Source organism: Staurois parvus, unplaced genomic scaffold (assembly GCF_062004578.1).
Source record: "Staurois parvus isolate SC_StPar_1 unplaced genomic scaffold, SC_StPar_1.0 ptg001201l, whole genome shotgun sequence".
NCBI classification, from domain to species: Eukaryota; Metazoa; Chordata; class Amphibia; order Anura; family Ranidae; genus Staurois; species Staurois parvus.
The window spans coordinates 185,001-211,520 of NW_028318997.1; the positions used below are offsets into that span (position 1 = coordinate 185,001).

Genomic DNA, 26,520 nt, shown 5'->3' on the forward strand with positions numbered 1-26,520 from the left:
GCGGAGAAACAGCCCCAAAGCATGATGTTGCCACCCTCATGCTTCACAGTAGGTATGGTGTTCTTTGGATGCAACTCAGCATTCTCTCTCCTCTAAACACGACGAGTTGTGTTTCTACCAAACAGTTCTATTTTGGTTTCATCTGACCGTATGACAATCTCCCAATCCTCTTCTGGATCATCCAAATGCTCTCTAGCAAACTTCAGACGGGCCCGGACATGTACTGGCTTAAGCAGGGGGACACGTCTGGCACTGCAGGATCTGAGTCCCTGGCGGCGAAGAGTGTTACTGATGGGAGCCTTTGTTACGTTGGTCCCAGCTCTCTGCAGGTCATTCACTCGGTCCCCCCGTGTGGTCCTGGGATTTTTGCTCACCGTTCTTGTGATCATTTTGAACCCACGGGGGTGAGATCTTGTGTGGAGCCCCAGATGGAGGGAGATTATCAGTGGTCTTGTATGTCTTCCATTTTCTAATTATTGCTCCCACAGTTGATTTGTTCACACCAAGATGCTTGCCTATTGCAGATTAAGTCTTCCCAGTCTGGTGCAGGTCTACAATTTTGTTTCTGTGTCCTTCGACAGCTCTTTGGTCTTCACCATAGTGGAGTTTGGAGTGTGACTGTTTGAGGTTGTGGACAGGTGTCTTTTATACTGATAACAAGTTCAAACAGGTGCCATTGATACAGGTAATGAGTGCAGGACAGAGGGGCCTCTTAAAGAAGAAGGTACAGGTCTGTGAGAGCCAGATATCTTGCTTTTTTGTAGGTGACCAAATACTTATTTTCCACCATAATTTGCAAATAAATTCTTTCCAGATCAGCCAATGTGATTGTCTGGATTTTTTTTCTCATTTTGTCTCTCATAGTTGAGGTCTACCTATGATGCCAATTACAGGCCTCTCTCATCTTTGTAAGTGGGAGAACGTGCACAATTGGTGGCTGACTAAATACTTTTTTGCCCCACTGTAAGTCTGTTATAATGTGCTACTAAGTGGGGCATGCTAGCACAATATGGAATCAACCTGCAGGTGGCCCGTTTTTTTAATACCACTTTAATTCTAATGTGTGTGTTGTAAAAGGAGACAAAGACTGATAGCCCAAAAACAGTACAGGATAGTCCAATTCTGGCCAATTTTAAAGCCCAATTTCCTTTTTCTATTGATGTCCCCTGTAGACTCATATAACCCACTTCCTGAGTGCTCAGACCATCATGGGGGTCCATCATCATACCGGTGTAGGCTCATGAAGAGCATGGAGGTCTCACATCCCGCTGTCCAGAAGTAAGGGTTGCCCATTACCACTGCCAGGGCAGGAGATGAAGGACACATGACATCAATGGAAATGCCAGAAGACTGCAGGAAAAAAGGTTTGTCCATGATTTTTTTTTATCTTTTCTTGGGCACAAAAATGCTGGAGTTGTGTTCCAGACCATTTCTTTTATGAAAAATCATGCCCGTCTGATGGAAAACCACCTTCCATGAACTTCTAGAGCGCCAACATTAACAAACTTAAGGCTATGTCGGATCTAAATGCATCCCTAAAACACAAACGAAAGAACGATTGGAATAACTGGATTGAATTTACTCCTTCCCAAAATTCCAAAAAGATCTGCTAACTGAAAGCTCAAGGTCAACCGATCCTGCTAATTCTACTTAACCGTCACATCAAGGTTGCCTCCTAACCCCACACCCAACTCCCTCGGATAATTAGTACATTCGCACTTTCAAGGGTATTTCATATTCTAATTTGTATTTCTGTAGGGCTTTTCTTGATTGATTTAGGGGTCTAGTGAGTTGCTCTAATCACAAGGGTAGTGTTGTAATTCTTGCCACTGACACCAACAATGGGACACTCTTCCAGCCACTGACACCGATAATGGGGTGCTATTCCTCTCACAGACCTAAATGATGGGGCATTGTTACTGACGCCAGGACATTTTCTACTCCCACTGGTAACAATCTGACCCCTCTAAAATCTGCAGCATAGTAAACTGGTTTAGAAAGTTTGGGGACCCCTGATTAATGCTATATTTGGACCCTTTATTAGATTTGTACCTTTATTAGGCATTATCTTTTGTAATATTTTCTTTCACTTGTATGTTATAAGATTATTTGCATATGTTGATTTTAATTGGATCACAACTAGTTTTAGGGTTTACACAGAGGTGTAACTAGAACCTTTAGGGTCCTGGTCCAAGAAACCATGAAGGACCCCCAGACGGGGCCCTTCCCTCCATGTCCAATGGCGGAATGCCATGGCCCAGTCGCAAGTGTGACCTCTGTGACCCTGGTAGTTCTGCCACTGGTGTCGGTATTTTTTTTTTCATTATTAATTTTTACCATTTTATTTTATTTTTTATTTTGTTTGCAATACTTTTTACTATTAACCCCCATTTGGGGGCTTTAGTGAGACATCAGGGGTCTAAACAGACCTCTGATGTTTCACCTTTAAGTCAGAGAAAGGAAACGGAGGACACAGCCCAATTTTCTTCTCTGCAGCACAGAATGAATGGACAGGAATAGCTCTGTACAGAGCTTCCCATTCGTTCACAAAGTAAAGCATAGTAAACACAGTTTACTATGCTTTAGTTATTCTTTAGACTTTGGTATGGTTGGGTATAGATCACTGACTCATTCAGACATTGAAGGGGCCGGTAAATGACATATTTACTGGTCTCTTCTTGGCTCTTCATCCTGACAGCATCCCCTGCAGCAGCTGTCGGGAGAGGGGAGGGGGAACTTGGCAGCACTGTAAGAGGGGGCAAGGGGAGGCCAAGAGAGAGCACAGGGGCATGGTGAGAGCACGGGGGCAGGAGAGGGCACAGGGGCTCGGAGAGAGCACAGGAGCCCAGGGGAAGCAGAAGGAAACTGGATAGGAAGGGTGGCGGGGGCGACGACATGTAGAGGAACCAATCCCCTCCATCTTCCTCCTGCAGCTGCTGAATGTCATCAGGAGGGAGAGGAAGAGAATCAGGCATTCAGCACCTGCAGGAGGAAGGTGGAGGGGACCAGTTCCTCTACATGCAGCCCCCCACCATCCCTCCTATCCAGGTCTACAGTGGTGCCGCATGGTCTATGAGAAAGGTTCGGGGAAGACAGAGGAATCATAGGGCCCATGAGAAAGGTTCGGGGAAGACAGAGGGAACATGGGCCCATGAGAAAGGTTTGGGGAAGACAGAGGGTACATAGGGCCTATGAGAAAGGTTCGGGGGAGACAGAGGGAATATGGGCCCATGAGAAAGGTTCAGGGAAGACAGGGGGAACATAGGGCCCATGAGAAAGGTTCGGGGAAGACAGAGGGAACATAGGGCCCATGAGAAAGGTTCGGGGAAGAGAGAGGAAACATGGGGCCCATGAGAAAGGTTTGGGGAAGACAGAGGGAACATGGGGCCCATGAGAAAGATTCAGGGGAGACAGAGGGAACATAGGGGCCATGAGAAAGATTCGGGGGAGACAGAGGGAACATAGGGCCCATGAAAAAGGTTCAGGGGCGACAGAGGGAACATAGGACCCAGGAAGAACTCTAAAAAAATTACTATAACAAAAACTTCAACTTCACAAGGCACCATGACAAACTGACATAAAATGAAGAAGACTTTAGCAGCAGGACAAGGTGAATAGGGCATAAAGCAACCAAACAATGAGCAGGTACTTTGCTCTTCTTCATAAATAGGTGTGGAAGGGTATGTAAATTGAAACTTTGATCTATTTATCAGAGCACCTTAACAGGAATCTGTGAACATAAAATATACTCTAAGGCCAAAATTTGTGGACACCTATGAGTTTGTTGGACATCCCAGTCCAAAACTATGGACATTAATATTGAGTTTTCCCCTTTGAAGCTACAACGGCTCCACTCTTCTGGGAAGGCTTTCCATGAAATATTGGAGTGTTATTGTGGGGATTTGTGCCCATTCAGCCAAAAAGAGTATTTGTGAGGTCAAGTACTAGCATGGAATACTTGTTAGCCAACTGGCTAGGGCACCTGCATGTGTTCTGGCTCATGGCTCTGCTTGTAGAGTCCTGGCTGGGCATGTGCCTGCATGCAGGATTAGGAGTGATCATGCAGTGTGTACATAGTTATGCACACCAAGTGCCCACAGTGGTGCCTATTTAAAGCCTAGTTCATTGTCTGTGCTGGTTGGTCTTCAGCACGTTCTTGGTGACCTGACCTGAGCTCTTTTGCATGCTTTTCCATTACCAACCCAGCTTACTTCTAACCTACCTCTGAGCCCTTCTCTGTACCTCTGGCTTGGACTCTTGCTATTCCCTTCATCTCTGACTCTGATCCTGCCTATAGGCACTGCACTGTCTGTTTGTTGCTGATCTTGGCCTGCTTGGCAATTCGGCTACTGCTTTGGGTCACTACCCTGGTCTACCCACAGATACAGCTGAAGACTTTTGTGAGTGTCCCTGCTGCCTACATGCTGATGTTATCAGTGGTATCTTCTGTCCTGAACCCAGTGCCAAGCCATTGGCGAGACTTCCTGTTGGCTGTACTAACAGCTTCCCTGATACTCCTGCCTGCACATCCTTCCAGTTGGCACCACCCATCTGCAGTTCTGCAAGCTAAAGCTTCATACACTCATGTTCCTCCCTCTTGTACCAAAGCACCACCTGCCTCTCTTTCAGGGATGCTGATAGCTACTGATGATGGATGGGACCTGGTTCACAATCAGCTTTCCAATTCAGCTAATAGGTGTTCAGTAGGGTTGAGGTCAGGTATTGATGTTGGATGAGAAGACTGGCTCCCCATTGACATTCCAATTCATCCTAAAGGTGTTCAGTAGGGTTGAGGTCAAGACACTTAGGTTCCTCCACACCAAACTGGTCAGACCAAGTCTTTTTGGAGCTGGCTTTATACACAGAGGCACAGTCATGCTGGAACAGAAAAGGGCCTTCTGAAAACTTATCTCAAGGTCAAAGGGCACAATTATCTAAACTGTCTTTGTATGCTGTAGCATTATCAGTACTCATCACTGGAGACACCCGAACTCACTCATCTAGGGCAGTGTCCATACAGATTTGGTTCCATCCCATGATCTCCAAGATGACAAGCAAGTTCTTTCAAGTTTAGTCTACTAAGCAAAATGTGATTATTATGTCATAGGGCAGTACTGATTCATTTGAAACCACACAGGAAACTGAAAAAAGATGAAATATTAAAAGAATTCCAGCTGATGGACATATTTAGCTCATAGACTTGCACTGTTAAAACCTACTTCCTTGGGATACGTTAGTCAGTTGTCAAGGGAAGAAACCAAAAGAATATTTTGGCTGGTGTTGGGTTCTTGGCGGTGTTAGGTCCTTTGGTGCACCAGTTAAATAAATTACAGTTTATAACTGTAGCACCCTCCTAGTTAGCTAGGAGGAGCTAGAATTAATTTTTAGATAGGGGCTGAGTAGCAGCCCAGGTGTAACAGTCAGAGCGGGGTCAAATTGTGGTCTGGGCTGAGAGGCTCTGGAGACCAGCTCTCTGAGACTTCCCCTCTCTTTGGAGAAAGTTCTAGAAGCAGTGGGCGGAGGTAAGGAGTGGCTAGTCTGCATTCTTGAGGGATCCTGGCCAATCCCCAACAGGAGGCTTGGCATGGACTGCCCTTAAGTGACAGAGCCTGCTCAGTAGGAGAGAATTCAGGTGGAAGATGGATAAGTGAGGCTGGAGAGGGAGCCCAGATGGGATGAGGCATGCCTCCAGGCAGGGAAGCTTGGGACTTCATCAGTACCCAGAGCGAGGACCACCTATTCAGCAGGGAAGGAGAGACCCAGCTAGAAGGCCTGATAGCAACCACCGATCCATCCACTCATAGGAGAAGAACTGAGTAAGTAGACCTGCATCCCCTGGGCCAGTAAGGGGAAAGAGCACTCTGGTGGGAAACTGGTTTAGCTACTTCTTCTTCTCTTGAAGTGACAGACACTAGATCCAATGCCCTGGGATTCACCCAGAATAGCTGGATAAGGAGTATCTAGGGTCCGGGATGGTACAGCAGGAGATGCTGACTAGCTCTCCAAGAAGAAGAATCTGTTCTTTGCTGTTAAAGAGACTTGTACAATAGCTCAGGAAGATTGTCCTCCATTGCCATTACCCTTGGGCATCCCATACACCCCTTACCCCACCCAAGTTGCAATCCCCTAATAAAATCCAAAAAGCAAACTCAAGGACCGGTTACTGTCTCCTGGATGCAAGTCTGAATGGAAAATGTGTGTTGCCTGGCTGTGCAGGACTAGAGGAGGACCCAAAACTTCAGCGACTCCTAAGGGGGTAGTGCTACAACCGACTTTCACGTACCAGTGAGAACTTTATCCAGATCTGAAATGAAGTTTTCAAGCTCTTTTGTGTCACCCAGTTTTGCTACGGAAATAAAGCAAAGAACTGCTGAACTCATCATAACGAAATTAAAAGACAAAATTGCAAACATCACACTTCACAATCTTACCTTTTGGTTGGTGCCTTGATGTTATGCTGGTAGCTGAATGACTTAAAGTTTCCTCTGTGTTATATGTGGTGCTTCTTGGAGATAAAGTCACATCTGCAAAGATACATCAATTAAATGACAGAACATGAGAAATGTTTTCTGTAAGGGAAGCATGGGGGATTTCTTATAGTAAACCAGGTTCTGGCTATCATTTGCTACAGAGATCATAAAATAGAAAATTCCTATTTACCTAAATGTATTGTTTTCCTAGAAAAACATCTCCATCTCTTCATGTGCAAAATGTCCCTGCAATTTTTCTTGGTTAACACTGTAGCAGATCTCGAGATCAAAGCAGATTTTCACAACCAGGGTTCTGTGGTTCCTTGGGGTAACTCCGGAGATGTGGAGGGGTTCCTTGGGCTGTCAGCAGAGGTGAATTCATTTCCAACTGGAAATTACCTGCATAGTTTTGTTCCCAACATCACTAAGCAGGAAGCACTACATTGATCACCAGTGTAACAGGGCATTGTAATTGACCACCTCTTCTACGGACCATCGGTGCAATGTGTAGCCTCTCTTACTGTCCACCAATCTAAGGGGGAGCCTTGATTTCTGGCCACCAAGGTTAAGGGGGCCTCTCTTACTGATCATCAATGTAAGGGGAGACTCCTATGCTGACCACCAATGTAAGGGGTAGCCTCTGTAATTGTCCATCAATGTAAGCTGGAGCCTTTGTTATTGTCCATCAATGTAAGGGGTAGCCTCTGTAATTTTCCATCAATGTAAGGGGTAGCCTCTGTAATTGTCCATCAATGTAAGCTGGAGCCTTTGTTATTGTCCATCAATGTAAGGGGTAGCCTCTGTAATTTTCCATCAATGTAAGGGGTAGCCTCTGTAATTGTCCATCAATGTAAGGGGGAGCCTTTGTTATTGTCCACTAATGTAAAGGAAGCCTCTCTTACTGACCACCAATGTAAAGAGAGCCTCTCTTATTAACTACCAAGGTAAGGGAGTCTTGCTTGCTGACCACGAAGGTAAGGGGAACCTTTCTTACTGATCATCAATGTAAGGGGAGTCTTATACTGACCACCAATGCCTCTCGGGGAATCAGGAAGGAATTTTTTTCCCTGCAGGAGCAAACTGGATCGTGCTTTGCTGGGTTTTTTTTTGCCTTCCTCTGGATCAACTGTGGGCATAGGATTATAACTTATTTTTTTTAATGGTTGAACTGGATGGACTTTTGTCTTTTGTCAGCCAGACTAACTATGTAACTATATGTAACTATGTAAGGGGGAGCGTCTGTTATTGTCCACTAATGTATGGGGGGACTCTCTTACTGACCACCAATGCAAGGGGAGCCTCTCTTACTGACCACCAATGTAAGGCAAACCTCTCTTACTGACCACCAATGTAAGAGGAGCCTCTCTTACTAACCACCAATGTAAGGAGAACCTCTCTTACTGACCACCAATGTAAGGGGAGCCTCTCTTACTGACCACCAATGTAAGAAGCTTGTCCTAAAAGACCACCAATGTAAGTTGGAGCCTCTGTTACTGTCCACTAATATAAATAAGCCCTCTTCTTGGCCATCAAAAATAGGGGAACCTCTTTTACTGACCACTAATGTAAGTTGGAGCCTCTTTTACTGTCCATTAACGTAAGGGGTAGCCTCTTGCTGACTACCAATGTAAGGGGTATCCTCTCTTACTGTCCACCAATGTAAGATTTTCTGATTTCCAATGTAAGGAAGCACTTTCATTCTGACCACCAATGTATAGGGGTATTTTTCTACTGATGTCCAGTGTAAGAGGGTTACTTTTCCACTGGACACATTCCTTTAAAATGATATGTACAACTTACCGATCATACCAATATACCATACGATGTAGATTTAAATTTTAGCAAGGGTTCCAAGAGACCCATAAATTATTTCAAGGGTTCTGCCATTGTAAAAAGGTTGAGAAAGTCTAGGTTAAAGAGACCCTGTTGTCCAAACTTTAATTTCAACACATTTCTAATCATAAGTGAATTTTTAGTACTGTATATTATGCATGTTATTTACCTGTGTAGACATCCAAAAGCCATGAGACTGCTGTTGGGTGCCGCCATCTTGGATGTGACATCACCACCCCATCTCCCCCACTTCATCCAATCAGAGAATGCTTTTCATTCATTGAGAAAATTCAAAGTGTTCTTTGAATTGCGCCCCAGGTGGGCATGGGACCCAGAAGCTAGAGGAGGTCAGTGTAGTAGAGGTGCCTACTACAATGATTTCAAGCTTCCACAGGGATCCTACAAGTATGGCACATATACTTACATTGGTCCAAGCTGTGGACCAATGCAACTTTGTAAAAATTGCCATGTTTGGAATTTTAACATTGATAAGGTTGTTATACTGAAAAGACTTAACATTTCCATTGTTTGTACTAGCATGACCTCATCAGACCCTAACAGCCTACAAAGCCATTCTCCCTTGCGAAATGAACAGTCGTGCTTTCCCCCTGGTTTACTGCAGAAGCATGAATGATGTAGCTGAGCCCCCAGGACATCCACCGGGCCTTAGGCTCCTACCTTGGTTGCCTTGTGGATAATCCATGTCTACTCTATGTGGTTATGCTCTGCAATTATTTTTTTATATACACAACATGTAACCTACCTTCTGAATTATGGCTACTGATCAAACTTAGATGTTGTTTGAGTTTCTTGAGGTGTTCTTCCGAATCACAAGGTCCTCTTGTAAAGTCTTGCAAAGCATCGTCAAATTCCATCAGGGTGGAAACTAAATCTTCACCTAAAGAGGCTGAGGGCACAGAATCATTTGTACACAGTCAAACTTTCCATTTTGCTTACTTGTTGGTATACTGTAACTATAACACCATAGTATCCTGTCTGAAACATCATTTTCCATTTTGAGAAATGTAACGATCAGCATTATAAGTGTAGCACCCTCCTAGATAGGTGCCGGGGTAGGTAAATTCAGTTTTGGCTCACTGTAAGCAGTGCAGCTGCATGTGTTTAGTTAGGTTTGTTCTATGTTTCAACCTGTCTGTTTGTTAATGTTCTGGAAGATAGATAGTCAAACTGGCGGCTAAATATTTATGCAGCCCTGGCCAATCCCTGGGGGCAGTTGCCCAGATGGTGGTTGGGAGTGTGAATAGATACCCTGAGATCCAGAACAGAAAAGTCTTGTCCTTGAGGAGGAGATCGCAACCTAGGGGGGCTATTTTCCCGTAGGGAAGCTTGCCATGTGTTTGCTGTTGATCGAGGTCCCAGTTGGGCTAGCTGGGGGGCATACTTTGTTGAAAGTTGCTGGAGTTGACTGTGGGGCTTTTCGTCTGAGGATCTAAGGGTCTGTTATCACTGGAAGAAAGTGTCTGGGAAGATATTGGAAGGAGGCAATCAATTATCCAAGGACATTAGTGAGTACAGGCTGGTGCTAGAGATCCTTGAGACTGTGTGCTGTTACCCGCTCTGGGGCTATAAAGTCAGCTGTGTTCAAAGGGGACATTGTGTCAGGTGTCCTGAGGAGCTCTGTCCATTAATTCCTGGTGAGAGGACTCAGCCCATATCTGTAGAAGGAAAATTAATAATCTCTGGTTGCTACTACAAAGCTCAGTCCACCATTTACCTGTGCGAGGACCTTTGCTCATATCCTACGTTTGTGTCCTCAAATTGCTGCTAAGTGTACAGTGTGCCTGGCTGCAGTTAGACTCTGGGAAAAGATCTAAGGGCCCTTTAAAACTGCCGCTCCTATGGGGGTATTGCTACATATAATTTAATAGAATAAGTCAAGAAAAGGTTATGGTAGACTCCAAGATACGAAACTGGGAAGGGGAGCCTGGGCAGCTGGGGGAAATATATGGTGCACAGGGAGGGTGATGGTTGCAGTTGGGCTGGAGGATTACTGGAACCGATCCCCTGTATAGCTCTCTCTGCAGCAGCTGAAACCAAAGGGAGAGAGAGAGGAAAAAACAACTTTCAACTGCTGCAGAGAGAGCCATACAGGGGATTGGTTCCAGTAACTGCTCCCTCCCTTCCCACCCCGCCATGCTGATCACCCTCCCTGCCCACCCACATCTGATTCACCCATCTGCCTGAGCCCCACAAAGGAGGACTGGTGGTACCTCCTAGTCCACGGCCCTGTCCTGGGGTATCCTCCCTGCCCACACACATCTGATTCACCCATCTGCCTGAACCCCACAAAGAAGGACTGGTGTACCCCCTAATCCACGGCCCTGTCCTGGGGTATCCTCCCTGCCCACCCACATCTGATTCACCTATCTGCCTGAGCCCCACAAAGGAGAACTGGTGCTACCCCCTAATCCATGGCCCTGTCCTGGGGTATCCTCCCTGCCCACCCACATCTGATTCACCCATCTGCCTGAGCCCCCCAAAGGAGGACTGGTGGTACCCCCTAATCCACGGCCCTGTCCTGGGGTATCCTCCCTGCCCACCCACATCTGATTCACCCATCTGCCTGAGCCCCACAAAGGAGGACTGGTGGTACCCCCTTATCTACGGCCCTGTCCTGGGGTATCCTCCCTGACCACCCACATCTAATTCACCCATCTGCCTGAGCCCCACAAAAGAGGACTGGAAGTACCCCCTAATCCACGGCCCTGTCCTGGGGTATCCTCCCTGCCCACCCACATCTGATTCACCCATCTGCCTGAGCCCCACAAAGGAGGACTGGTGGTACCCCCTTATCCACGGCCCTGTCCTAGGGTATCCTCCCTGCCCACCCACATCTGATTCACCCATCTGCCTGAACCCCACATAGGAGGACTGGTGGTACCCCCTAATCCACGGCCCTGTCCTGGGGTATCCTCCCTGCCCACCCACATCTGATTCACCCATCTGCCTGAGCCCCACAAAGGAGGACTGGTGGTACCCCCTAATCCACGGCCCTGTCCTGGGGTATCCTCCCTGCCCACCCACATCTGATTCACCCATCTGCCTGAGCCCCACAAAGGAGGACTGGTGGTACCCCCTTATCCACGGCCCTGTCCTGGGGTATCCTCCCTGCCCACTCACATCTGATTCACCCATCTGCCTGAGCCCCACAAAGGAGGACTGGTGGTACCCCCTAATCCACGGCCCTGTCCTGGGGTATCCTCCCTGCCCACCCACATCTGATTCACCCATCTGCCTGAGCCCCACAAAGGAGGACTGGTGGTACCCCCTAATCCACGGCCCTGTCCTGGGGTATCCTCCCTGCCCACCCACATCTGATTCACCCATCTGCCTGAGCCCCACAAAGGAGGACTGGTGGTACCCCCTTATCCACGGCCCTGTCCTGGGGTATCCTCCCTGCCCACCCACATCTGATTCACCCATCTGCCTGAGCCCCACAAAGGAGGACTGGTGGTACCCCCTAATCCACGGCCCTGTCCTGGGGTTTCCTCCCTGCCCACCCACATCTGATTCACCCACCTGCCTGAGCCCCCCAAAGGAGGACTGGTGGTACCCCCTAATCCACGGCCCTGTCCTGGGGTATCCTCCCTGCCCACCCACATCTGATTCACCCATCTGCCTGAGCCCCCCAAAGGAGGACTGGTGGTACCCCCTAATCCACGGCCCTGTCCTGGGGTATCCTCCCTGCCCACCCACATCTGATTCACCCATCTGCCTGAGCCCCACAAAGGAGGACTGGTGGTACCCCTAATCCATGGCCCTGTCCTGGGGTATCCTCCCTGCCCACCCACATCTGATTCACCCATCTGCCTGAGCCCCACAAAGGAGGACTGGTGGTACCCCCTAATCCACGGCCCTGTCCTGGGGTATCCTCCCTGCCAACCCACATCTGATTAACCCATCTGCCTGAGCCCCACAAAGGAGGACTGGTGGTACCCCCTTATCCACGGCCCTGTCCTGGGGTATCCCATATACCCCTAGACCCCATCCAAGTTGTTAACCCCTTAATAAAACATCTAAAAACACAGCTCAAGGACTGTATTAAAAGTTTTTTTTATACAATTCATCATAAAACAAATCATTTTACAAACGCTGATGTGGGGTGAGCAACAAGTTTGGGGGTTCAATCGGCTTGCTGAATTGCTCTCTGTACAACCGGTATCTATGTATAAAAGGTATATAATAGTATACACACACTCATATATAGTGTGAAGTCTCTGCTCTAGACATATGACAACAAAAGGATGCAGAGGAAGGAAAAGAGATGAAAGCTAACAAAAGGCAGAGGAAAGGCAATATAAGACGGGGGTGGGGGCGACTTCACAGAAATAGAGAATAAAAAACAATATTATTTCGGGTTCGTGCACACGGACGCGTGTTGGTGTAGACTGGCAAAATTCCTGCACCTGGGAGTCACAATCGTTGTGTGCAGTCGTCTGTACAAATCAATGACAGGCTGTACACCGGTATCCTCCCCGTCTGACCGGTCCCATAATTATAGGGGTGATGTGTGCCCCTGGATGCAGACAGTTTTCTTCCAGGCAGGGCAGCTGATAAGGGGGTACCCCTGGTCCTCCAGTACGGGGCCCAGGCCCAAACAGTTCAGCAGGGGTGTGCCCAAGCAACAGGAAGAATCGGATCATGGGCATGAGGAGTGAACAGATCCCCTGTATGCCTCTCACTGCAGCAGCTGAAAGCCAGTGGGAGGGAGAGGAGAAGCCGGCTTCCAGCTGCTGCAGTGAGAGCTATACAGGGGATTGGTTCCTGTAATTGCCCCCTTACTGCACTGATCACTCCCTTCTGTCCATGATTGGATTCCCCCTGCCCCTGACACCTGGGCCCCCCACGTATGACCACCCTCCTCTCTTGCTTGCAGCATTGCTGCCTCAATCTCTTCTCCCTCCTGCCAGCATTCAGCTGCTGCAGTGAGAGCTATACAGGGGATCAGTTCCTGTAATTGCCCCCTTGCTGCACTGATCATTCCCTCTTGTCCATGATTGGATTCCCCCTGCCCCTGACGCCTGGGCCCCCCACGTATGACCACCCTCCTCTCTTGCTTGCAGCATCTCTTCTCCCTCCCGCCAGCTTTCAGCTGCTGCAGTGAGAGCCATACAGGGGATTGGTTCCTGTAATTGCCCCCTTACTGCACTGATCACTCCCTTCTGTCCATGATTGGATTCCCCCTGCCCCTGACGCCTGGGCCCCCCACGTATGACCACCCTCCTCTCTTGCTTGCAGCATTGCTGGCTCAATCTCTTCTCCCTCCTGCCAGCATTCAGCTGCTGCAGTGAGAGCCATACAGGGGATCGGTTCCTGTAATTGCCCCCTTGCTGCACTGATCACTCCCTCCTGTCCATGATTGGATTCCCCCTGCCCCTGACACCTGGGCCCCCCACGTATGACCACCCTCCTTTCTTGCTTGCAGCATCTCTTCTCCCTCCCGCCAGCTTTCAGCTGCTGCAGTGAGAGCCATACAGGGGATCGGTTCCTGTAATTTCCCCCCCGCTGCACTGATCATGATTGGATTTCCCCCTACCCCTGCTGCCTGGGCCCCCCCTGTATGACCACCCTCCTCTCTTGCTTGCAGCATTGCTGGCTGCATCTCTTCTCCCTCCGCCAGCATTCAGCTGCTGCAGTGAGAGCCATACAGGGGATCGGTTCCTGTAATTGCCCCCTTGCTGCACTGATCACTCCCTCCTGTCCATGATTGGATTCCCCCTGCCCCTGACACCTGGGCCCCCCACGTATGACCACCCTCCTTTCTTGCTTGCAGCATCTCTTCTCCCTCCCGCCAGCTTTCAGCTGCTGCAGTGAGAGCCATACAGGGGATCGGTTCCTGTAATTTCCCCCCCGCTGCACTGATCATGATTGGATTTCCCCCTACCCCTGCTGCCTGGGCCCCCCCTGTATGACCACCCTCCTCTCTTGCTTGCAGCATTGCTGGCTGCATCTCTTCTCCCTCCGCCAGCATTCAGCTGCTGCAGTGAGAGCCATACAGGGGATCGGTTCCTGTAATTGCCCCCTTGCTGCACTGATCACTCCCTCCTGTCCATGATTGGATTCCCCCTGCCCCTGACGCCTGGGCCCCCCACGTATGACCACCCTCCTTTCTTGCTTGCAGCATCTCTTCTCCCTCCCGCCAGCTTTCAGCTGCTGCAGTGAGAGCCATACAGGGGATCGGTTCCTGTAATTTCCCCCCCGCTGCACTGATCATGATTGGATTTCCCCCTACCCCTGCTGCCTGGGCCCTCCCTGTATGACCACCCTCCTCTCTTGCTTGCAGCATTGCTGGCTGCATCTCTTCTCCCTCCGCCAGCTTTCAGCTGCTGCAGTGAGAGCCATACAGGGGATCGGTTCCTGTAATTGCCCCCTTGCTGCACTGATCATTCCCTCCTGTCCTTTATTGGATTTCCCCTGCCCCTGCAGCCTGCCAGCCCCCCCTCCCCCCCGTATGACCACCCTCCTCTCCTGCTTGCAGCATTGCTGGCTGCATCTCTTCTCCCTCCCACCAGCTTTCAGCTGCTTCAACAGGGGAACTACAGGGGATCTGTTCTAGTAAATACCCCCCCCCCCACACTGTGCCGATCACCCCTCCTGTAGACAATCTCCTTCCCTCTGCTGCTGGGCCCCTGATGGCTTTTTCTCCATCACTTCAGCATGGAGAGCGGGCCAAGCATACTGTACTGGGCCCCCTGATTTCTGACAGCAGTCCTGCATCCAGGGGCACACATCCAACCCTGTACGCATGTAACCACGCATGTATACACAGATATCAGGGATGACAGCATACAGCCGCAGCCTGTTGTTGATTTGTACGGGCGGCTGTACGCAACACTTGTAACTCCTGGGAGAAGAAATACGCTGAATTGTGGAGATGTACAACAGCGTGCGTTCATTTGCCCGTAAAGTGTAAAGAACCCAAATACCAAAGTTGAGGAAATAGCCCCTTTTAGCTTTGTAAAGCTAGGCTTGGACCTGCGCTTAAACCCACCAACACTCTGAAGAGTGATCCAGATTTGGATTGCTTTTCAGAGGCCATTGATAGGTGCTGATTAGGCAGTGTGAGACTCCTGGTCTTTTTTGCTTTAGAAGCATGCCACAACCCACATGCTGTGCACCCAAAATGCGGGAATTTGCGGCTTTTCCCCATTCGGTTGCATTTGTCCAACGGTTATTGCATCATTTTTGCTGTGGGTGTTAAGCGAAGCATTATAAACGTGGAATATAAAACACCCCCATCCGCTGCCATTACAGCTTAAGAGGGGCAACTGGCGGGGGATCGTGAAAAACTCAGCTCAACCCCACATTTTTACTGCCTCTCAACTGCACCTCTAAATGAGGTATAAATGCAGTTTTTGATTTGGGCTTGCTTTGATCCCTGAAGAGAGATCCACGTTCGCATTGCTCTTTAGGCTCCTTTCACATTCTCCTAGTCCAGAGCGACTTTTGGAGAGTGACTTTCGTGCGACTTTTGGTGCAATTTTGATTGCGCTTTACATTGTATGGATTAAAGTCGCATCAAAAGTTGGACCAAAGTAACGCAGGCACCTTTTCAAAGTCACCGCGGGTCGCCATCGAAGAGAAAAATAATCAATGTCCAAAGTCACATCACAAATCGCACAAGTGTAAAAGGAACCTTACAGAGGATTTGACGGGTGGTGAGGAGTCGCGGAGTCGCCCCCTTACCGCCTGCTTTCAACCCTTGAACCCACACCAGTGAGCCACAACCACATGCACTGCATACCACCAAAAGCCACAGGGGGTAGAATTTCTGCCCTAACCGCGAAAGGAGGCATCGTAGCCAGGGGCAGACTGACCATTTGGAAACTCAGGCACTGCCCGAGGGCCTGAGGTCAATAGGGGGCCCCATGAGATGCCCCTGGTACCTTTTTCATAGGCTTTTTTGAGTTTGGGCAAGGACACAGGGGCCCCATGATCCCCTATTGCCGGGGGCCCCATGAGTTGTCAGTCCGCCCCTGCTTAAGGCTGACGCGTTTCGAGGAGCAGTCTTCTCTTCCTCAGAGCCAGCTGCTCCTCAAAACGCATCAGTTTGAAGAGGGGTCCTCATGAAGATAATGCACAAGGTAGGTGCGCCCTCTGTTTGCCTTTGTTTTTACAGTTGTTTCTTGCAGATTACCCCCCAACCCTTAGAGGGCAGCAAGGCCAGTGCTGTTTTCTGATACATGAAAGTTTGGAGCATGAAATTGTCCAAAATGTCGCCTTAAGAGTTCCCTTCACTGGAACTAGAGGGCCAAGCCCAACCCCTGAAAAACAACCCCAGCACATTTGTGAGGTCAGGCACTGATGTCGGGGGAGGGGGCCTGGCTCACAGTCTCTGCTGTAATTCATACCAAAGGTGTTCTATGGGGTTGAGGTCAGGACTGTGCAGGTCAGTCAAGTTCCTCCACCCCAAACTGGCTCCGCCATGTCTTTATGGACCTTGCTTTGTGCACTGCTGCGCAGTCATGTTGGAACAGGAAGGGGCCATCCCCAAACTCTTCCCACAAAGTTGGGAGCATGAAGTTGTCCAAAATGTCACCTTAAGAGTTCCCTTCACTGGAACTAGGGGGCCAAACCCAACCCCTGAAAAACAACCCCACACCATAATCCCCCCTCCACCAAACTTTACACTTGACACAATTCAGTCAGGCAAGTACCGTTCTCCTGGTAACCGCCAAACCCAGACACATCCATCAGATTGCCAGACAGAGAAGCGTGATTGGTCACTCCAGAGAACACGTTTCTTCTGCTCTAGAGTCCAGTGGCGGCATGCTTTACACCACGGCATCCGACGCTTTGCATTGCACTTGGTGATGGAAGGCTTGGATGCAGCTGCTTGGCCATGGAAACCCATTCCATGAAGCTCTCTACGCACTGTTGTTGGGCTCATCTGAAGGCCACACCAAGTTTGGAGGTCTTTAGCTATTGACTCTGCAGACAGTTGGTGACTTCTGCGCACTGTGCGCTTCAGCATGCGCTGACCCCGCTCTGTCATGTGACGTGGCCTACCACTTGGTGGCTGAGTGGCTGTTGTTCCCAGTGGCTTCCACTTTGTTATAATCCCACTAACAGTTGAGCGTGGAATATTTAGTAGCCAGGAAATGTCACGGATGGACTTATTGCACAGGTGACCACCTATCACGGGACCATGCTTGGAGTCACTGAGCTCCTGAGAGCGACCCATTCTTTCACCAATGTTTGTAGAAGCAGTCTGCATGCCTTGATTGTATACACCTGTGTCCATGGAGGGGATTGGAGCACCTGAATCACATGATTGGGAGGGGATTGGAACACCTGAATCACATGATTGGGAGGGGATTGGAACACCTGAATCACATGATTGGGAGGGCGGGGCCAATACTTTTGGCAATATAGGCTGGCCATACACTATACAATTTTCTGCCCAATTTCCTTTAGATTTACCTTCAGCTATGTAGTACAAGGTCCTGCCTAATTGGATACAATGGAAAGTGTTGTTTAGGTTTGACCTCATATTATATGGTTCTTGGTAAATCTAAAGAAAATATCTGTATAACTGTATAATGTATGGCCAGCCTTAGTATATGTCACTTTTTTTCCCCCCAGAGTTCCTCTTTAAGAATTTTCATGGGCCGGGGTCAGTAGGGAGCCCCATGAAATGCCCCTGGTACCTTTTTCATAGGCTTTTTTGAGTTTGGGCAAGGACACAGGGGCCCCATGATCCCCTATTGCCCGGGGGCCCCATGAGTTGTCAGTCCGCCCGTGCCTGGAACCCCTCAAAAATTAAATATTGTTTAAGCAGAGGCCCAGTAGAATAAAATGGTGGGTTCTGCACATAGTATAGTCACATAGTATTTGCAAAAAATATGCTATTTTTGGGAAAAAATACACTAGTGAATTTAATGCACAAAAACACAATTTTTTTGTAAAACAAAAGATATTACGCCGAGTAAATCGATACCAAACATGTCATATTATAAAACTTGCATACGCCCGTAAAACGGCGCCAAGCTACGCTACCTAAAAATCTCCATAGGTGACGTTTTAAAATCCTTTACAGGTGACCATTTTAGAGTTGCACAGGAGGAGGTGCTAGAATTATTGCTGTCGCACTGACGTTCGTGGCGATACCTCACATGTGTGCTGCGATCGCGATTCACACATGTGAGCACGGTGGGACGGGGGCGCTTTAGATTTTATATTTTTAAAATTTTATTTGATTTTTTTAAATCACTTTTAGTGCTATCACAAGCACACCTCCCACGTTTCTGAGATGGGAATGAGGGAAGCCTATAAGTAAAAGTATGTTTGTCATAGGACACCCCCCCACCACACCCCTTCCCACATGGAAGAAAAATATATTTGAAATATATTTTAAAAATATTCTTCCCAAATATATTGACATATATATGAAATGCTACAATTTTGGCCATATTCAATATATTTCAAAATATATTTCAATAAATATTTATATATATATACACACACACAGGTGAAACTCAAAAAGTTAGAATCTGGTGCAAAAGTTGATTTATTTCAGTGCAGCAACTTAAAAGGTGAAACTAATATATGAGACTCATTACATGCAAAGCAAGATAGTTCAAGCCGTGATTTGTCATCATTGTGATGATTATGGCTTACAGCTCATGAAAACCCCAAATCCACAATCTCAGAAAATGAGAATATTGTGAAAAGGTGGAATAATCTCGGCTCAAAGTGTCCCACTCTAATCAGATAATTAAGCCATAACACCTGCAAAGGGTTCCTGAGCTTTTAAATGGTCTCTCAGTCTGGTTCAGTAGGAATCACAATCATGGGAAAGACTGCTGACCTGACACCATCACTGACACCCTCCATAAGGAGGGAAAGCCTCAAAAGGTCATTGCAGAAGAAGTTGGATGTTCCCAAAGTGCTGCATCAAAGCACATTAATAGAAAGTTATGTGGAAGGGAAAAGTGTGGAAGAAAAAGGTGCACAAGCAGCAGGGATGACCGCAGCCTGGAGAGGATTGTCAGGAAAAGGCCATTCAGAAGTGTTGGGGACTTTCACAAGGAATGGACTGAGGCTGGAGTCAGTGCATCAAGAGCCACCACACACAGATGGATCCTGAACATGGGCTTCAAATGTTGTATTCCTCTTGTCAAGCCGCTCCTGAACAACAAACGTCAGAAGTGACTTACCTGGGCTGGAGAAAAACAGACCTGGTCTGTTGCTCAGTGGTCCAAAGTCCTCTTTTCTGATGAGAGCAACTTTTGCATCTCATTTGGAAACCAAGGACCCCGAGTATGGAGGAAGAATGGAGAGGCCCAAGGACCCCGAGTATGGAGGAAGAATGGATAGGCACAAGGACCCCGAGTATGGAGGAAGAATGGAGAGGCCCAAGGACCCCGAGTATGGAGGAAGAATGGAGAGGCACAAGGACCCCGAGTATGGAGGAAGAATGGAGAGGCACAAGGACCCCGAGTATGGAGGAAGAATGGAGAGGCACAAGGACCCCGAGTATGGAGGAAGAATGGAGAGGCCCAAGAACCCCGAGTATGGAGGAAGAATGGAGAGGCACAAGGACCCCGAGTATGGAGGAAGAATGGAGAGGCCCAAGGACCCCGAGTATGGAGGAAGAATGGAGAGGCACAAGGACCCCGAGTATGGAGGAAGAATGGAGAGGCCCAAGGACCCCGAGTATGGAGGAAGAATGGAGAGGCACACACTGCAAGATACTTGAAGTCCAGTGTGAAGTTTCCACAGTCTGTGTTGATTTGGGGAGCCATGTCATCTGCTGGTGTTGGCCCACTGTGCTTCATTAAGTCCAGGGTCAACGCAGCCGTCTACCAGGAGATTTTGGAGCACTTCATGCTTCCTTCCGCAGACCAGATTTATGGGGATGTTGACTTCATTTTCCAGCAGGACTTGGCTCCGCCCACACTGCCAAAAGTACCAAAACCTGGTTCAATGACCGTGGGATTACTGTGCTTGATTGGCCAGCAAACTCACCTGACCTGAACCCCATAGAGAATCTATGGGGCATTGCCAAGAGAAAGATGAGAGACATGAGACCGAACAATGCAGAAGAGCTGAAGGCCGCTATTGAAGCATCCTGGTCTTCCATAACACCTCAGCAGTGCCACAGGCTGATAGCTTCCATGCCACGCTGCATTGAGGCAGTAATTGCTGCAAAAGGGGCCCAAACCAAGTACTGAGTACATATGCAGCTTCTACTTTTCAGAGGTGCGATATTGTTCTATGTACAATCCGTGTTTTATTGATTGCATGTAATATTCTCATTTTCTGAGATTGTGGATTTGGGGTTTTCATGAGCTGTAAGCCATAATCATCACAATGATGACAAATCACGGCTTGAACTATCTTGCTTTGCATGGAATGAGTCTATCTCATATATTAGTTTCACCTTTTAAGTTGCAGCACTGAAATAAATCAACTTTTGCACCATATTCTCATTTTTCGAGTTTCACCTGTATATACTGCATGTTGAAATGCGTTTTTATTACAAAATATATGAAAAATATTTAAAAAACATACATTTCAAATATACTACATTTTTGTAATACATTTACAAATATATGTAAAAATATATGTTAAAATGACTTTTTTAGATAACATGAAAAATGTAATAAATATTTAAATTAAAAAAAAACAAAAAAAAAAAAAAAAATGACTTTTTTAGATGTAAAAAAAAATCTGAAGAATATATTTTTAAAAAATGTTTTTAAAAATATATATTTTCTAAATATATTCTTCAGATTTTTTTTAACATTTTAAAAAAGTCATTTTAACATATATTTTTACATATATTTGTAAATGCATTCCAATGCATTCAACGCACCCTACAAAAGCACGATACACTGTTGTCACCAGCAGGAAGGGCGCCATGAGAAATCCCAGTCATTGCTACATGAAGACATAAGTGGCTGTAAAGAGGCCACGGGAGATCAGCAGCACTGAGATGCAGCAAAGGATGAAATAAGTTGTACTTAGTTTTTTTTTTTTTTAACCACTTCCCATCCAGCCCACGTACATAAATGGCCGGATGGGAGCAGTGCTAAAGCGGGTTGCCGTTTATCAACGGCCCCCACATTCACTGCCTGTGTGTGCTCCCTGGGAGAGCGTGGCACCGCGATCCAGTGCCCGCTGTGTCCGGAGGTCTTCCCCATCAATGAAGACCTTAACCACTTGCTGTCTGGTCTATGTAGATAAACGGTTGGAAGGGAGCGCTGCCGATGCGGGTGAACGTTTCCAAACGTCACCCGCATTCATTGCCTGTGCGCGCTCCCTGGGAGAGCGCAACACCGATCGTAGTATGGGACCTCTCTGTGAGGTTCGGATCATGTGATCACTGATTGGCCAATCAGTGATCACTGATTGGCCAATCAGTGATTACATGAACAGTAGTAAACAAGATGTCACTTCCTATCATCATTGCTTACTACGTGTGAAATCTGTGAATGATCACAGAGGTCACATGGTACAGGGCTATTCACAACAGCCTTGTACCATGTGACAAGCTGTGACCAATCACAGCTCACACAGTATTTCTCAATGGCTGCAGGAATGGCAGCCAGAGAGAAGGAGAAATTATTGCTTTTACAGCCTTTATGGATGTAAAAGCAATCAGTGTAAAAAAAAGAAGAAAAAAAAATCTTTATCACCCCCCACAAGTAGTACAGTGTCACTATGGTGACACTGTAATGCTAGGGTGACAGTATGTTAAAAAAAAAAAGCATAAATAATAATATAAAAAAAAAAATAAAAATGTAAAAATTTTTTTTAAAAAAATTATAATTTTTGGTTATAAACTAACTTGGGTTTTTTTGTTTTTTTTTACTAAAAAGATAACTGAATACATTTTGAGATTAATGAAGAAAGATTATTTATTTGCAAAATTTTATAAGAAAAACACTTTTTTTTTTCAAAATGTTTGGACTTTTGTCATTTGTATAGCAAAAAAAAAAATCCCAGTGGTGAATAAATACCACCAAAATAAAGTTTTATCTGTCTCAAAAAAATGCTACAAAAATTCATATGAACCCTCCCTCCTAGATTGTAAGCTCCCAGGATCAGGCCCTCCTATCCGTCTTGTATTAAACTGTATTGTTGCTGTATTGTCTCCCGTTATATTGTAAAGCGCTGAGCAAACTGTTGGCGCCATAAATCCTGTACAATAATAATAATACGGCTACAGTGTTGCATGACCGCGCAATTGTCATTCAAAGTGTGATAGCGCTGAAAGCTGAAAATTGGCCTGGACTGGAAGGGGGTAAAAGTGTCCGGGCTGCAAGGGGGGGAAAGTGTCCGGACTGGAAGGGGGTGAAAGCGTCCGGACTGGAAGGGGGGTGAAAGTATCCGGACTGGAAGGGGGTAAAAGTGTCCGGGCTGCAAGGGGGGGGAAAGCGTCCGGACTGGAAGGGGGTGAAAGCGTCCGGACTGGAAGGGGGGTGAAAGTGTCCGGACTGGAAGGGGGTGAAAGTGTCCGGACTGGAAGGGGGTGAAAGCGTCCGGACTGGAAGGGGGTGAAAGCGTCCGGACTGGAAGGGGGTGAAAGTGTCCGGACTGGAAAGGGGGTGAAAGTGTCCGGACTGGAAGGGGGTGAAAGCGTCCGGACTGGAAGGGGGTGAAAGCGTGCGGACTGGAAGGGGGTGAAAGTGTCCGGACTGGAAAGGGGGTGAAAGTGTCCGGACTGGAAGGGGGTGAAAGTGTCCGGACTGGAAGGGGGTGAAAGTGTCCGGACTGGAAGGGGGCGAAAGTGTCCGGACTGGAAGGGGGGCAAAGTGTCCGGACTGGAAGGGGGTGAAAGCGTCCGGACTGGAAGTGGGTGAAAGCGTCCGGACTGGAAGGGGGTGAAAGTGTCCGGACTGGAAAGGGGGTGAAAGTGTCCGGACTGGAAGGGGGTGAAAGTGTCCGGACTGGAAGGGGGTGAAAGTGTCCGGACTGGAAGGGGGGGGAAAGTGTCCGGACTGGAAGGGGGGTGAAAGGGTCCGGACTGGAAGGGGGGTGAAAGTGTCCGGACTGGAAGGGGGGGAAAGTGTCTGGACTGGAAGGGGGTGAAAGTGTCCGGACTGGAAGGGGGTGAAAGTGTCCAGACTGGAAGGGGGTGAAAGTGTCCGGACTGGAAGGGAGGGAAAGTGTCCGGACTGGAAGGGGGGGAAAGTGTCCGGACTGGAAGGGAGGGAAAGTGTCCGGACTGGAAGGGGGTGAAAGTGTCCGGACTGGAAGGGGGTGAAAGTGTCCGGACTGGAAGGGAGGGAAAGTGTCCGGACTGGAAGGGGGTGAAAGTGTCCGGACTGGAAGGGGGTGAAAGTGTCCGGACTGGAAGGGAGGGAAAGTGTCCGGACTGGAAGGGAGGGAAAGTGTCCGGACTGGAAGTGGTTAAAGACTGACAAATGTTTCACTTTCTCTATTAAACATAATGGTGGGTGGTTTAGGAAAGACACTAAATCCAGGCATGATCGTCTCTGAATGGGGAAAAAGGGAAATAAGTTTTTGTAAAGCAGAACTAAAAGTCAAAGATAACAATGCAGTCTGCATCAGGGGCGGACTGACCATTTGGAAACTTGGGCACTGCCCGAGGGCCCGGGGTCAGTAGGGGGCCCCATGAGATGCCCCTGGTACCTTTTTCATAGGCTTTTTTGAGTTTGGGCAAAGACACAGGGGCCCCATGATCCCCTATTGCCCGGGGGCCCCATGAGTTGTCAGTCCGCCCCTGCCATGATTACATATTTTATGATGGAAAACTCAAACCTACACACACTGCCTGCAAAATAAATATTCTTGGAATAAACGAGTCAATATAAACACAAATAATATAAATATAAACACTATACACACACATATATACTGGGGGAAAAAAAATAAATAAAACAGACTTGACACATACATAAACTGTCTGCAAAATAAATATTCTTGGAACATTAGCCAATATGAAGACAGAAAAATATATTTGATATATTTAAAAAAAATACATATTAAAGAAAAACTGACAAGAAAAACAGACCTGAAACATATAGTGGCTGCCTGCAAAATAAATAATCTTGGCACAAACATGAGTCAACATGAAGACAAAAATATAAACACTATATATATATATACACCCCCCCACATATATATATATATATACACCCACCCCACATATATATATATATATACACACACCCCACATATATATATATATATACACACACACACATATATATATATATATACACACACACCACATATATATATATATATGTATATATACACACACCCCACATATATATATATATATACACCCACCCCACATATATATATATATATACACACACCCCACATATATATATATATATACACCCACCCCACATATATATATATATATACACACACCCCACATATATATATATATATACACACACCCCACATATATATATATATATACACACACACCACATATATATATATATATACACACACACCACATATATATATATATATGTATATATACACACACCCCACATATATATATATATATACACCCCTCCACATATATATATATATACACACACCCCATATATATATATATATACACCCCTCCACATATATATATATATATATACACACACCCCACATATATATCTATATATATATATATACACACACACCCCATATATATATATATATACACCCCTCCACATATATATATATATGCACACACCCCACATATATATCTATATATATATATATACACACACCCCACATATATATATATATATACACCCCTCCACATATATATATATATATACACACACCCCACATATATATCTATATATATATATATACACACACCCCACATATATATATATATATACACACACCCCACATATATATATATATATATACACCCCTCCATATATATATATATATACACACACACACACATATATATATATATATATATACACACACACACCCCACATATATATATATATATACACACACATGTATATATATATATATGTGTGTATGTATATACAGTATATATATATATATATATATATGTATGTATGTATGTATATATATATGTGTGTATGTTTGTATATATTCTATTGTACAGCGCTGAGCAAACCCTTTGGCGCTATATAAACTCGATAAATAAATAAATAAATAAATATATATATATGTGTGTTATTTCAGGTCTTTTTTTCTGGGTTTTTTTAAAATATATATTTTTTCTTTCTATCTTCATATTGACTGATGTTCCAAAAAAAACATTATATATATATATACACACACACACACACACATACATATATATATATATATATAAAAATTTTTTTTTTTTTTTGGAACATCAGTCAATATGAAGATAGAAAGAAAAAATATATATTTTAAAAAACCCCTGAAAAAAGACCTGAAATAACACACATTGGAATAAACATCAGTGAATATAAAGACAAATATATATTAAAAATAAAAACCATAAAAACTATATAAATATCCTTGAATTAAACATAGGCCAGTCTGATGGCAAAAATATATATAAAGAAAAAAAAACACAAAAAAAGCCCAAAAAAACCCTATAAAAAAAAAAAAAAAATAGTTGATGGACCACTTGTAGCACCATACTGATTATAATTTGGGTATGCAGTCTAATAATCATCTCCATCACATTCTGATATCATTTGAAATTTTCATTTTATAAATGTATCAATTTTGGAATGTTAGTCTCACCTTTCCTGTCCATGGCTGCTGTTTTCTGGCTCTCCGGTAGTCGCTCTGACAATACGAGTACAGAGAGTACAGAGAGTCTTGCTTGGTGTACAAGCCCAGCCCTGGATTCCTGGTAGACCAGTTACAGAGAAGCTCAGTACGAGTCTGTCTTCTGCTGGATGTGGTTTGTGAATGGAAACCACGCTTGGCCGTGAGCTCATCGTAATACTTCCTACTACGAATAGCGGGATTCTAAGAAGACGTTACACAAGCATAGAAGGAAAATCGAATGAAACATTTAATGTGACAAACTTTTTTCTGTTGAACTTCAGGCAAACAGTTAAATACAAAGATGAAAACCATATAAGGGAGCTGTTTTGTATTTATATCCATCCATTCCTAAGATTTACACAGCTCCACCACACAGCACAGCCCTGTCTATCAGGAAAGCAGGCTTGGTCTTTCTCTGCTGAAGTTTCACTTTCACTTGCAGGCATATTTACTGACATTTCAGCTCCCG

At 46.1% G+C, this 26,520-nt stretch overlaps 1 protein-coding gene across 1 annotated transcript in view; it reads right to left on the bottom strand.

Annotated features, from left to right (window-relative positions):
• Positions 1-26,188, bottom strand: part of LOC149438242 (regulator of cell cycle RGCC-like) — a 28,692-nt gene extending 2,504 nt beyond the window's left edge. The window contains exons 1-4 of the mRNA XM_089660100.1: positions 26,022-26,188; positions 9,067-9,210; positions 6,432-6,524; positions 6,284-6,346 (exon numbers count right to left, since the gene is read on the bottom strand). Coding sequence (XP_089516226.1) covers positions 6,284-6,346; positions 6,432-6,524; positions 9,067-9,210; positions 26,022-26,034 — 313 coding nt within the window. The 5' untranslated portion in view covers positions 26,035-26,188. The remainder of the gene's footprint in view (positions 1-6,283; positions 6,347-6,431; positions 6,525-9,066; positions 9,211-26,021) is intronic.
• Between the last annotated feature and the right edge of the window lie 332 nt (positions 26,189-26,520).